Source organism: Chiloscyllium plagiosum, chromosome 6, assembly GCF_004010195.1.
Source record: "Chiloscyllium plagiosum isolate BGI_BamShark_2017 chromosome 6, ASM401019v2, whole genome shotgun sequence".
In the NCBI taxonomy this organism is placed as follows: domain Eukaryota; kingdom Metazoa; phylum Chordata; class Chondrichthyes; order Orectolobiformes; family Hemiscylliidae; genus Chiloscyllium; species Chiloscyllium plagiosum.
The window spans coordinates 74,088,266-74,101,991 of record NC_057715.1 but is presented as its reverse complement, the minus strand read 5'-3'; the positions used below and the strand labels follow the sequence as shown (position 1 = coordinate 74,101,991).

The 13,726-nt window shown below is 40.8% G+C and overlaps 1 protein-coding gene across 1 annotated transcript in view; it reads right to left on the bottom strand.

Annotated features, from left to right (window-relative positions):
• LOC122550706 (cullin-5) overlaps nucleotides 1-13,726 on the bottom strand; it is a 73,754-nt gene that overhangs the window by 57,763 nt on the left and 2,265 nt on the right. The window contains exon 2 of the mRNA XM_043691842.1: nucleotides 3,099-3,208. Within this exon, the coding sequence (XP_043547777.1) occupies nucleotides 3,099-3,208 (110 nt within the window). The remainder of the gene's footprint in view (nucleotides 1-3,098; nucleotides 3,209-13,726) is intronic.

Below are 13,726 nucleotides of genomic sequence, written 5' to 3'. Positions count from 1 at the left end.
TAGAGGGCATAGGTTTAAGGTGAGAGGGGAAAGATTAAAAGGGACCTAAGGTGCAACTTTTTCCACACAGAAGGTGGTGGGTGTATGGAATGAGCAGCCACAGGAAGTGGTGGAGGCTGGTACAATTACAACATTTAGAAGGCATCTGGATGTGTATATGAATAGGAAGGGTTTAAGAGGGATATGGGCCAAATGCTGGAAAATGGGACTAGATTAATTTAACATATCTGGTTGGCATGGATGAGTTGGATCAAACGGTCTGTTTCCGTGCTGTTTACCTCTAAGACTCTCTAACTCCAAACGACAGGTCAAATATTATTTCCCTTTCATAAAACCATACTTGGCCCTTGAGCTTAATCGAGTGGCCTGCTGTAAACTAATAACCGTTACTAACATTTTCCCTATGATAGATGTTAAACTAACTAGTCAATTAGTTTCCTGCTTTCTGTAACCATCCAATCTAGTGGAACCGTCCAGAGCCTAGGAAACTTTGGAAAATCAAAGCCTGTACATCAACTAGCTCACCAACTCCTGCTTGTGAGACCTCAGGATGACATTCATTAGAATATGGACACATATCAATCCACAGCTCCAACAATTTGCTGAGTACCACTTCTTTGGTGAATGTAATTTTCTTGAGTCCCTCCCTCCTATTCATTTCCTGATTTATCACTGCTTCTGGGATGTTACTTGTACCCTCTATAATCAAGACGGATTAAAAATACCTGATCTTTTTCTGTCACTTCTTTATTTTCCATTACTAATTCTCCAGTCTCACTTTCCAAAGCTAACTTGGTTAACAGTTTTCTTCTTTAAATATTGATAGAATGTTTACTGTTTTTATATTCCTGGCTAGCTTTCTCTCTTATTCTAAATATTTTCTTCTTTATCAAAACTGGAGGTGTAGTGGACAGTGAAGAGGGTTACCTCAGATTACAACAGAATCTGGACCAGATGGGCCAATGGGCTGAGAAGTGGCAGATGGAGTTTAATTCAGATAAATGCGAGGTGCTGCATCTTGGGAAAGCAAATCTTAGCAGGACTTATACACTTAATGGTAAGGTCCTAGGGAGTGTTGCTGAACAAAGAGACCTTGGAGTGCAGGTTCATAGCTCCTTGAAAGTGGAGTCGCAGGTAGATAGGATAGTGAAGAACTTATAGAGGTTTACAAAATTATGAGGGGCATGGATAGGATAAATAGACAAAGTCTTTTCCCTGGGGTCGGGGAGTCCAGAACTAGAGGGCATAGGTTTAGGGTGAGAGGGGAAAGAGATAAAAGAGACCTCAGGGGCAACCTTTTCACGCAGAGGGTGGTACATGTATGGAATGAGCTGCCAGAGGATGTGGTGGAGGCTGGTACAATTGCAACATTATTTGGATATGTATATGAATAGGAAGGGTTTGGAGGGATATGGGCTGGGTGCTGGCAGGTGGGACTAGATTGGGTTGGGATATTTGGTCGGTATGGACGGGTTGGACTGAAGGGTCTGTTTCCATGCTGTACAATCCTATGACTCTATAATTTTTGTGTTGGCTGTTTGCATTTTTTTAATATTCCACCCAATCATCTGATCTGCCACCTGTCTTTGTACAATTGTATGTTTTCTCTTGTAGGTTAATACCTGTCTTTAATATTTCTAGTAAACCAGATTGTCTTGGAATCATAGAGATATATAGCACAGAAACAGACCCTCTGGTTCAAGTCGTCCATGCTGACCAGATATCCTTAATTATTTTACTCTCATTTGCAAGCATTTGGCCTATATCCCTCTAAACCATTCCTATTCATATACCCATCCAGATGCCTTTTAAATGTTGTAACTCTACCAGCCTCCATCACTTCCTCTGGCAGTTCACTCCATACGCGCACCAGCGTCTCTGTGAAGATATTGCTCCTTAGGTGCCTTTTAATCTTTTCCCTCTCATCCTAAATTTATGCCCTCTTATTTTGGACACCTCTATCCTGGTGAAAAGATGTTGACTATTCATGCTATCCATGCTGCTCATGACCTTATAAACCTCTATAAGGTCACCCCTCAGCCTCCGATCCTCCAGAGAAAATAGCCTCAGCCTATAGGCTCTCCCTGTAGCTCAACCCCTTCATCACTGGCAACATCCTTCTAAACCCTTTCAAGTTTAACAACATATTTCCTAAAACAGGGAAACCAGAATTGAATGCAGTATTCCAAAAGTGGCCTAAACAATGTTCTGTGGGTCTATACCTTGGAATTTTTTTCTTGCTCGTTGGAATGTATCTATTCTGTGTATTCTGAGATGTGCCTTTAAATGTCGGTTACTGCATCTCCACTACCCTATCCTTTAACCTAATTTGCCAACTGACTTCAGCCAATTCTGCTTTCAAGCCTTCATAATTGCCATTATATCAACTTCCCTTTAAAAATGGTCAGATTCACTACTCTGTCCCTCAAACTGATTATAAAGTTTAATTATATTATAGTCACTGCTGTCTAAGGGTACCTTCATTAGGAGTTCATTAATACTATCTCATTAGATAATACCATATCAAATGTAGCCTCCTCTCTGCTCAACTCTAGAGCAGGTGTCTAAGAAACTATCCTGAAAACGTTCTACAAAATTCCTCATTTAGGTTAGCTTTGCTGTCCAACATTTCCGATCCAGTAGATTAACATCTCCCATGATTATCTGTCTGACTTTCTGACAAGCTCTTATTATTTCTTCCTTTGCGCTCTACCCTACCATGCAGTATTATTTGGGGACCTTCACTCCCACAAGTGACTTCTTGCTTTTATTGTTTGTCATTTCTACCCAACCTATCTTGGTTCATGGATTTTAGGAAATTAACTACTTTTCTTGTCTCCACAAAATTTAAATTCATAGTCTAAACTGCAGGCTTTTCTTCATTTAATCACCAAGGCAATGAGCCTCATCACAATAGTTGATGTCCAGGGACAGCTACAGCATTTGCATTCAAGTCTCACTTGCAATCTCATCAACCTTCAAGATAATTTGTTCACTGAAAATATTGGCTGAGATCATGGTTGAGCCATCATGGCAGGCAACAGTGCACCCTATTGAACAAAAGTGTCCTAACATTTTTAAGTAATTCAGATACTTACGAAAATAAGTCGAACCATTGCTGCTTTGTCACAGATTCCTGCCGTAACAGCTTTAGAACAATGGGGCGCATGTGGTCCCATTTATCCTCAAACTGAAGGGAACCTTTATTCTGAAAGAAATTAACATGATGAGTAGGAACCAGCATTAATTAAGACATTAATATCAGTGCACCAACTTATTTCAATACTTAAGAGTCACAGATTCATACGGCATGGAAACAGATCCTTCGGTCCAACCAGTCATGCCAAACATAATCCAAAGTAAACTAGCTCCACCGACCTGATCCTGGCCCACATCCCAGCAAACCTTTCCCATTCATGCATCTATCAAAATGTCTTTTAAACACTAATTGTACCCACATCCACCACTTTCACACGAAGCTCATTCCACATGCGAACTACTGTGTAAAAAATTTGCCTCATGTCTTTTTAAATCTTTCTCCTCTCACCTTAAAAATGTGCCCCCTAGTCTTGAAATTCCCCCATCCTAGGGAAAAGGCAACCACCATTAACTCTATCAGATTGCTTTCTGACCTCCTACGCTCCAGTGAAAACATTCAGCGTTTCTTTATAATGCAAACCTTCCATACCTGGCAACATCTTGGGAAATCTCTTCTGAACCATTCCAGCTTGATAATATCCTTCCTAAAACTGGGCGACCAGAAATGGACACAGTATTCCAGAAGAGGCCACACCAATATCCTGTACAACCTCAACATGGCTTCCCAAATCCTTATCCAAAGGACTAAACAATGAAGGCAAGCATTCCAAATGCCTTTTTAACCACCTGGTCTATGTGAGTCAAATTTCAAAGAATTAAGTTAAAAATCACACAACACCAGGTTATAGTCCAACAGGTTTATTTGGAAGCACTAGCTTTCAGAGTGCTGCTCCTTCGTCAGGTGGCTATGAAGTATAAGATCATAGGACACAGAATTTATAGCAAAAATTCAAAGAATTATGTACCCACACCTCTAGGTTCCTTTGTTTTACTACTCAATGCACTACCCTTGTTTGTTGTACCAAAACGTAATAAATTCAGTCTGGATAACTGCAAGTTACCATAAATAGTAAAAATGCATTGGAATAAAGATTTACATTACAATCCAGATTATGATATTTAAAATAAATCAAAAAATTACACATGCTGGAAATTCCAAATAACAAAAGTAAAATTTTCTTTACCTCCTTAGATGCTGCCAGACCTGCTGTTTTTCTCCAGGGATCTGTTTTTATTTCAGATTATAATTTTTATTTATCCAAACAAAGCAGTAGTTTACAGGCCATGGGCCTGGTTCATACACTAGTTACCAACTCCATTTACCAAATATAGATACTTTTTAGGCTGAATGAGACCATTCACAATCTTAGTGACCTGTAAAAACCCCAAGCTCTGCTTGTCTTCAGCCAAACGGGTCTCACTGTCTGGAATTCCTTACCCTAACCACTTTACCTCTCCAATTCACACTTCAAATTTTCCCTAAAATCTTAGGTCTTTGGTCCTACTTTTGTTTCTCTCTCCTAATCTTTCTTTCATTGGACTAACATCAGTTTCCCTCACACCTGTCTGAAGCATATTGCAGCAACTTTCTGTTTTAAATTGAACTTCATAGATGGCAGCTGGTCAGCTAGCAATGGGTTGCCAAGTTGTCTAAAGGGAGCATTCATCCTTTGATTTGATTTATTGTGGTCACATGTGCCTCGTTACAGTGAAAAGCTTTGTTTTGCAGCACAGGCAGATCATAGCAAACAGGGAGATACAGATCATAGGTGCTTAGACAGAGCGAGGCATACGGGTTACAACTGCACAGAAGGTATGGAAAGCAAAATCAACATCAACATTATTTGAAGTAAGGGAGGTCCATTCAGTAGTCTAACAACGGCAGAGAAGAAGCTGATCTTGAACGTGTTGGCGCATGTGTTCAAGCTTCTGTATCTTCTGTCTGAAGGAAGAGATGCGAAGCAAACATTACTGGGGTGGGAGGGGTCTTTGAAGATCATGGCAGCCTTTCCACCACAAGGAGAAGTGTAAATGGAGTCCATGGATGGGAGGCTGGCATCCGTAATGGCCTGGGCTGTGCACACATCTTTCTGTAGTTTCATATGGTCATGAGCAGAGCACTTGTCATAACAGGCCGTTATGCACCCCGATAGTATGCTTTCTATGGTGCATCTGTAAAAGTTGGTGAGGGTGCTTATGGAGATGCCAAATTTCCTAAGCTGCCTGAGAAAGATGAGGCATTATTGTGCTTTCTTGACTGTCACATCTATGTGGGATATGGGCCAAAAACTGGAATTTGGCTACACAGTCATGGGTGTATAGGGAGTACATTAGGGGACTGAGAACAAATCCTTGAGGGGCCTCTAGTGTTGAGGGTTATCGTAGAGGAGGTGCTGTTGTCTATCTTCGTTGATTGTGGTCTATGGATCAGTAAGCTGGGGATCCCGCTCCAAAAGGCAGTTCAGAGACCTAGGTCTCTGAATTTTGAGATTATGGTGGAGAATATGACGTTGAAGATGGAGTTGTTGTTATCTAGATGTTCCATGGATGAGTGTACAACCCTCTAACATCAGTTAATTGCATATTCTAGTAAGGATTCTTATGACAGTGGTAGCGTCCCTACCTCTGAGCTTGAAGGTTTGGATTTATGCCCTATCTTTCCCAGATGAGTTATAACTTGTTTGAGTAGTTTGATTTAAAAAAATCTATAAATTATAGTTAACTAATCAGAGTTTAAGCTCTTTTTAAAATTGTAGTCTCCACCATGCAAAGCTGTTAGTTGATAATTTGGAAAATCTGATAACATGACAAACCACTGTGCTTATAGTTTTACTCTGTTCCTTTCACCCAATTTAGAATTTATACCTCAGCTGTACAATGTGCTAGAAATATTTATACTCTATAACTCCATATTACAATGTGTTTTAAAATTTATTTCTTGGGCAATGCTTAAAAAATAGAATTTCAATATCACTAATCATTATCACTAATCCATTCCGATCACTATCATAAATTAATCTAGTCCAATGTCTTCCACAAAGCAACTTTAGTGATGATGATACAAGGTTAAAATTACATTTTAAAAGCCAGCATAAGAAAACCCTCTTTTCATAAAAGTAAATCAAAATGTGTCAGTTTATATCTCTTCTATCCATGCAGATTCCAAATATAAAATATTTGAATAATAAACAAAATAAATGGTAGTGATTGTGAAACACAGGTGGGATTAAGGGAGAACTGAGGGCAGACAGAAGTAGTCAAACTGAAATACTAATTTCCTCCCAAAGATACAAAATTCAATTCTTGTAAACTCATTTTTTTCAGGGCCAGGTGAAGTGTTCAATAGTAGATAGTGAATTTCTAGGCATGCTAGGTGCAGAAAATACAATTCTCAACTTTTGCATCTGTGCTTGTTACAAAACTAGTGAGCAGATATGCAAGTTTGAACCTTTGCAGGAATTTAATGCCTTTGAATTGTAAATTCATCAGCAGGGATTTTAATAACATGCTTTAAGGAAGTTAACTCTAAATGCAACATTCAGATTTCCATATTTGACCACGTATATGCAGATTTCAGACGTTGTTGACACACATCCTCCACTTAAAATGAATGCCAATAATCCCATTATTTTCAATCACTAATTCTGTTTTATTCCAGCATCACATCTAACAGTCATCTGGCACGCAAGTCAAATTGCTGTGTGTGCTGCATTGTGACTGATTGAAAGTTTCAATACTTATCTACCATTTACATTTATACTATATCCATAGTGTTACAATTAATTAAACTTACTTCTATTACTGAAAAGTTTTGATGTTTAAATTGTGTTTATTTAATGCATAAGCTGAGCTGGTCTGAAGCTTTAATAGATGAATTTTATAACCGATCTGATTAGTTGTGAAGACGTTACTGTCAAAACAATGTAAAACAAAATTTTGAATTTTTCAAAATGAATGCCTGCATGACATGGTCAGAGGGGATGATTACCAGCTGACATTCAGACTAACTTTATATATAAAGTTTTGCACACTGCTGAGAAGCCAAGTGACATGCATGGAGTACAATATACAAGCTATAATAGATCTTTAGTGCATCAAGGAGAAGCATATTGGCATTAGTCATAGAGACTTACAGCACAGAAACAGAGACCTTATAGTCCAACTCATCCATTCCGATCACTATCATAAATTAATCTAGTCTAATTTGCCACCATTTGGCCCATTTCCCTGTAAACCATTCCTATTCATACACCCATCCAGATGCCTTTTAAATGCTGTACCATCCTTCACCACTTCCTCTGGTAGCTCATTCCATACACACATCATTTTCTGTGTGAAAATATTGTCCCTTAGGTCCTTTTAAAATCTTTTCCCTCTTGTTGTGGACTCTCCCATCCAAAGGAAAATACCTTGTCTATCTACCCCTCAAGATTTAATAAACCTCTTAAGGTCACTACTCAGCCTCAGACGATCCAGGGAAAACAGGCCCAGCCTATTCAGCCTCTCCCTACTGCTCAAATCCTACAACTCTGGCAAAATCTTTATAAATCTTTTCCAAACCCTTTTAAGTTTCACAACATCCTTCCTAAAAGAAAAAAAACAGAAATGCAGACAATATTCCAACAGTGGTCAAACCAACATCCTATATAGCTGGAACATGACCGCCCAACTCCTATACTCAATACTCTGACCAATGAAGGAAAGCAAACCAAACGCCTTTTTCACTATCCTATTTACCTGCGACTCCATTTTCAAGGAACTATGAACCTGCACGCGCAAGGTCTCTTTGGTCAGCAACACCCGACGGGACCTTACCATTTTGTGTAGAAGTCCTGCCCAGTTTTGCCTTTCCAAAGTGCAGTACCTCACATTCATCTAAATTAATCTCCATCTGCCATTCATTAGCCTATTGGTCCATCTGACCAAGATCCCATTGTACTCAGGGGTAACCTTCTTCGCTGTCCAATTTTGGCGTCGTATGCAAACTTACCAACTATATCTATGTTCACATCCAAATCGTTTACATAAAGGACAAAAAGCAGTGGGCCCAGCACTGATCCTTTGGCACATCACTTGTCACAGGCCTCCAGCCTGAAAAGCAGCCCACCATCACCACCCTCCATCTTCTATCTCTGAACTGGTTCTGTATCCAAATGGCTAGTTCTCCTGTATTCCACGTGATCTAACATTGGTAACCAGTCTATCACGAAGAACCTTGCCAAATGCCTCACTGAAGTCCACACCACTCTGCCCTTATCAATCCTCTTTGTTACTTCTTTGAAAAATTCAATCAAGTTATGAGCCATGATTTCCCAAACATAAAGCCATGTTGACCATCCCTTCTCAGTCCTCGTCCTTCCAAATAAGTGTAAATCTTGTCCCTCAGGATTCCTGCAACAACTTTCCCACCATTGATGTCAGGCTCACCAATGTATAGTTCCCTGGCTTTTCCTTATCCCTTTCTTAAATAGTGACAACACATTAACCAACCTCCAGTCCTCCGACATCTCATCTAAGATTATAGATGAAACAAATATCTCAGCAAGGGACCCAGCAATCACTCTTGGAAAACTGGGTCTCTGCAGCAGATGATGGCTCTTGCATGACTGAGAAAGAAAACTTCATAACTCAATGTTAGAACGCTCATGGAGATCAAAAGTGACCAAAGGGAGATCCAAGATGGTGGCGACCCTGCAGGTCTGAGCCTACAGAGCTCTGCCCAAGACTCAGGTAGAGTGGGATGCCCACCCTCACTTCACCTGTTAAATTAATTAAAATTGTTTTTGCCCAGCACCCTTGTCCATTTTGCATAACGTTAACAGTTTGGTGCTTTTTTAAAAAATGACTAAGGGCAAAGGCTCCCATAGTCCGCAACAGGCAGGGACTCCCACTCCTGCAGAAGCAGAGACGTCCGCGGCTGCCTCGGGGGATTTACCTGCAGAGGCAAGCCTGATTTCGGAGTTCGTTAATCTCCAAGAGAAGATCGACGCGTCCATCGAGGAGACCCAGTCCAGGATGACCAAGAGATCGAGAAACTTGGGCAGCGTGTCGGAGGGGTAGAGCAACGGGCCATGGCCTCGGAGATTGCTGTTGAGTCATCTGTGGGTCAGGTCCGGGCTCTGGAGCAGCGAGTCTGGACCCTGGAGGAATATATCGACGACCTTGAGAATCGAGGTCATTGGAAAAATATTCGGTTGCTGGGCCTTCCCGAATGGGAGGAGGAATGCCAGCTTGTTGATTTCCTGGAGCAATGGTTCCCACAGCTGTTGAAACTGGAGTTGGAGCTGGGCCAGGTACGGGTTCAGCAGGCCCACCGGGTCACTGTACGCAGGCCGGGTTGGGCCAGCGCCCCCACCCAGTCCTAGTTCGCCTTCAACACTACAGGGAAAAATAAATGCTGCTGGAGGCCTCCAAAGTCTTAGGGAAGGATCTGCATGCCATGATGGAGAAGGGCTCCAAGATAATGTTGTTTCAGGACTTCTCTCCAGTCACAGTCTGCAAGAGGAGGATATTCAACAAGGCAAAGAAGCGTTTGAGGGACTTAAATATTCAATATTCCATGCGATGTCTGGGGGGGGGGGGTGCTCCGGATTATTGGAGGATGTCTCGGAGTAGGTTTTTTTCGTATTTAGTTACTTAATACTTGCTGGGATTGTAATTTTGTAATCTTACATATTTTTATCTTGAGCTGTTTTGTTAAGTATATCTAGGTGATAGTGTTGGGGGGGGTGTCGCCCACTTTTAACTTCTGTTATATAAGATATTGGAATTTATTTTATTTTATTTTGTAATGCCTGGGCTGAGGGCAGGGCACTAGCTGGGAGAGGTTATGGCGGGGTTATTGGAAGATAGCAGTGCCCCCTGTGAGCAAGGGGAAAATCTCCCTCTAAATATACTTTATTATTTTTATTTAGAAGTAGTTCTTAGTTGTTCTGATTTAACTGTTTCAAAGAGTTTTTTTTAATATGTGAATTTTTTTCTGGTCTGTATTCAATGGCTTTTGGGTGGGGTTCTTCCTCCTGGAGGGGGCCTCGGGCTCGCCTGGCAGGCACCTCTTTTGGTATTTTCAAATACAAGACTTTATATAAAAGAAGACCACACTGATAATCAATCCTTATAAATCGGATAGGGAAAGGATTGTGCTTTGGCTGATGGGTCCGCCCTCGGTCAGTATTCTCTACCACCTACTATGCAATAAGGCATCGAAGGACATGGACGGTTATATAAAACCTGGAGTCAAGAATTAGGTTGGAAATCTCCTTAAAAATGTGGGAGGATGTCTGGGAAAATGCCAGGAAGATCTATCTGTAACAGAACTCAGGCTACTCAATTGAAGATATTTCACAGGGCTCACATGGCACTTGAACGACTTGCAAAGTTCAAGGCTGGAGCATCTCCAATGTGTCCTAAATTAAAATTGAAGTCGGTACTCTTACGCATTGTCTGTGGATATGCCATAAGATCCGCAGATACTGAGACAGAGTAGAGAATGCCTGGACAAAGATTTTGGGTATGGAGATTGGATTGGACGCAGTGTCCCTACTCTTGGGCTACCCAAATTTCCCTCTTTGGATGTATATGAGAGGAAATTATTCACTATCCTTTCCTTTTGTGCAAGGCAAAATATTTTAGTGAATTGGGTATCCAAAGGTCTCCCAGGACTTTCAAACTGGTACAGGATAGTCATGGAATATATCCCCCTTGACTTTCTTATGAATATGGTGCACCAAGAAACGGAATTATTTTATAGGAATAGCAGCCCTTTTTGAACTATACTAAAACAGATATTTCAGCCATATTGTCCAGGGCCTTTGCCTGGCTGGTTTGGTCGACCCTGGGAGGAGGAATCCCATATAAATACGGGTTTTGTTATGACTTGATGTAAATCGATTTTGAGTATGAATTTAGTTATTTGTTTACCTATTTGTTGTTGTTAGTAATGTATGATACCTTATTTTATGTTTTGGTTGTTTGTAGAATAGATTAGTAGCTAGTGTTTTCAAATTTCATATTGGTGCTATTATTATGTTGTAAAGTGGAATATACTAGTTTGTATTATTATTGTAATTCTGTAAAAAATCTTAAAAATCTTCTTTTTCAATAAAAATATCTATTTTAAAAAAAAAGTGACCAAAGGCAATGGAATCCTCAGCCACCAAGCACTCAGATCCTGCTCGTATCAACTGACAGGAGTATTTGCTTTAACCTCTCCTTACCATGATCTGAAGTCACCATCTGCTTAAAGAAGACCACTATCATCCCTCAATGACTATCACTTGGTGACTCTGACCTCCATAAACAAGTGCTTCCAGAGGACAGCCACTGCTCGTAGCTCTGGCCTCCCAGTCTGCCTTGATCCCTTTCAATTAGCCTAACATTGCAACAGATCTACAGCAGACGCCATTTCATGGCCCTACACTCATCCCTGGAACATCTGGATTACATGGATACTTAAGTCAAGCTTCTACTCATTGAAGATGGATTAGTCAATTATGTATAATTTCAAACAAACTAATCTCCAAACTGCAAGACCTAGGTCTCCGCTTCACCCTCTGCAACTGGATCCTCGACTTTGTGATCCACAGACCACCACCAGTGAGAAAAAGCAACAGCACCTCCTCCACAACAATCCTCAACACTGGTGCCCTGCAAGACTGAACATTCAGCCCTTTACTGTACTCCCTGTATGTGCACGGCTATGTGGCCAAATTTTGTCCTAACTCCATCTACAAGTTCACTGACAACACCACTGTCACAGGCTTGATCTCAATTATGACACTGAATACAAGAAAGAGATAGTGTCAGCAAAATGAAAGAGCTGGTTATTGACTTCAGGAAACAAGGTGGAGGGCATGCCCATGTCTACAACAGTGGAGCTGAGGTGGGGGTGTGGGGAGCATTTGTTCAGAAGAATTAAGGATATCTGTTCTTATGGCCAATGGATCAATGTAAATAAGGTGATAACATTCGTTCACTTGTGGAATGTGTGGCAGTACTTGCTTTTGACCCAGAGGCCTAGAAGCTGTGCATATTTTACAGTTGGATGTTGGATAACTGAGTTTCTGGTTTATATGGAAGACTCTTAACAAAACTCATACTCAATAGGAAAAGAACTTGTAATTTAATAAGCTGAGTGGAATATGCACGTAATAGAACAATCCTGATACATTTTCACGTATACCACACTGAGATTTAAATTTGTGAAGCTCAACTCCCTAATCCTGACTGTTCTGGAATGTGAATGTCTCATTACCCTGACAAGCTAGGAAAACGTACTCTGAAAGACTGGAGCGACTGGGCTTGTATAGGCTTGAGTTTAGAAGACAGAGGGGATCTGATTGAGACATAAGATTATTAAAGGATTGGACACTCTGGAGGCAGGAAACATGTTTCCGCTGATGGGTGAGTGCCGAACCAGAGGACACAGCTTAAAAATACGGGGTAGACCACTTAGGACAGAGATGAGGAGAAACTTCTTCACCCAGAGAGTGGTGGCTGTGTGGAATGCTCTTCCCCAGAGGGCAGTGGAGGCCCAGTCTCTGGATTTATTTAAGAAAGAGTTGGATAGAGCTCTCAAGGATAGTGGAATCAAGGGTTATGGAGATAAGACAGGAACAGGATACTGATTAAGGATGATCAGCCATGATCATATTGAACGGTGGTGCAGGCTCGAAGGGCAGAATGGCCTACTCCTGCACCTATTGTCTATTGAAAACACAAAGGCTGAAACTAAGATACTAAGAAAGTTGGAAGATGTGTGTGTGTGAGAACGAGAGAGAGCACGAGAAAGCGAGAGCACAAGAGCAAAAACGAGAGCGCGCGAGAACGAGAGCGAGAGAGAGCGAGAGAGAGAACGAGAGAAAACAAGAGAGAGAGCACGAGAAACCAAGAGCGCGAGAAACCAAGAGCGCGAGAAACCAAGAGCGCGAGAAACCAAGAGCGCGAGAAACCAAGAGAGAAGGAGAGAGAACGGAAGCTGGTGGAAAGGTTAACTCTTTGTGGTCTAATTTGAGTGTACATTTGCTTGTCACGGATTGAATATTTGCGTGTTACCCTCTGGTGTTGAGATTTGGGAATGTTATGAATTTAATTTGCATTTTGGGAATCTGGGATGAAACTTTAAAAAGCCATTTTGTAGGACAATGGTACTGGGCTTGTTAGGTGAGTGAGGTTACCTCATGACGTTTTCCACATAGTTTAGACTAGTTTCTTGTTATGATGTACTGTTAAAAGGGAGCTTATCTAACTAAGGCATTTGGCCAGGCTTGATCAGGGTTTCCCACTTTTGTTGTACATGTAGCTTAATTAGGTAAATGTACTCAGACCTGTCAATTAGTTTCTCTTCCTCTACAAACTTTTGCCATTTTATTGCTGCTTATCTGATTAAGGACATGGTGTTTTTGTAATCTCAGTACCAATTTCTCTATAAAGACAGCTTGTTTGCAGCAATAAGGGGAGTAGCTTGAGAGAGCTCTTAGTGGTAAGAGTTGGCAACGCAACTCAGCTAATGGTTTTAAAAGCCTTAGCTCAAGCCTGTCTTGTAGGTATCTATGTTATATTGTAACATTGATGCCATTGGTAAATAAAGGTTATAATTTAAACTAAACTGTCTGTAAGAGTTTTATAT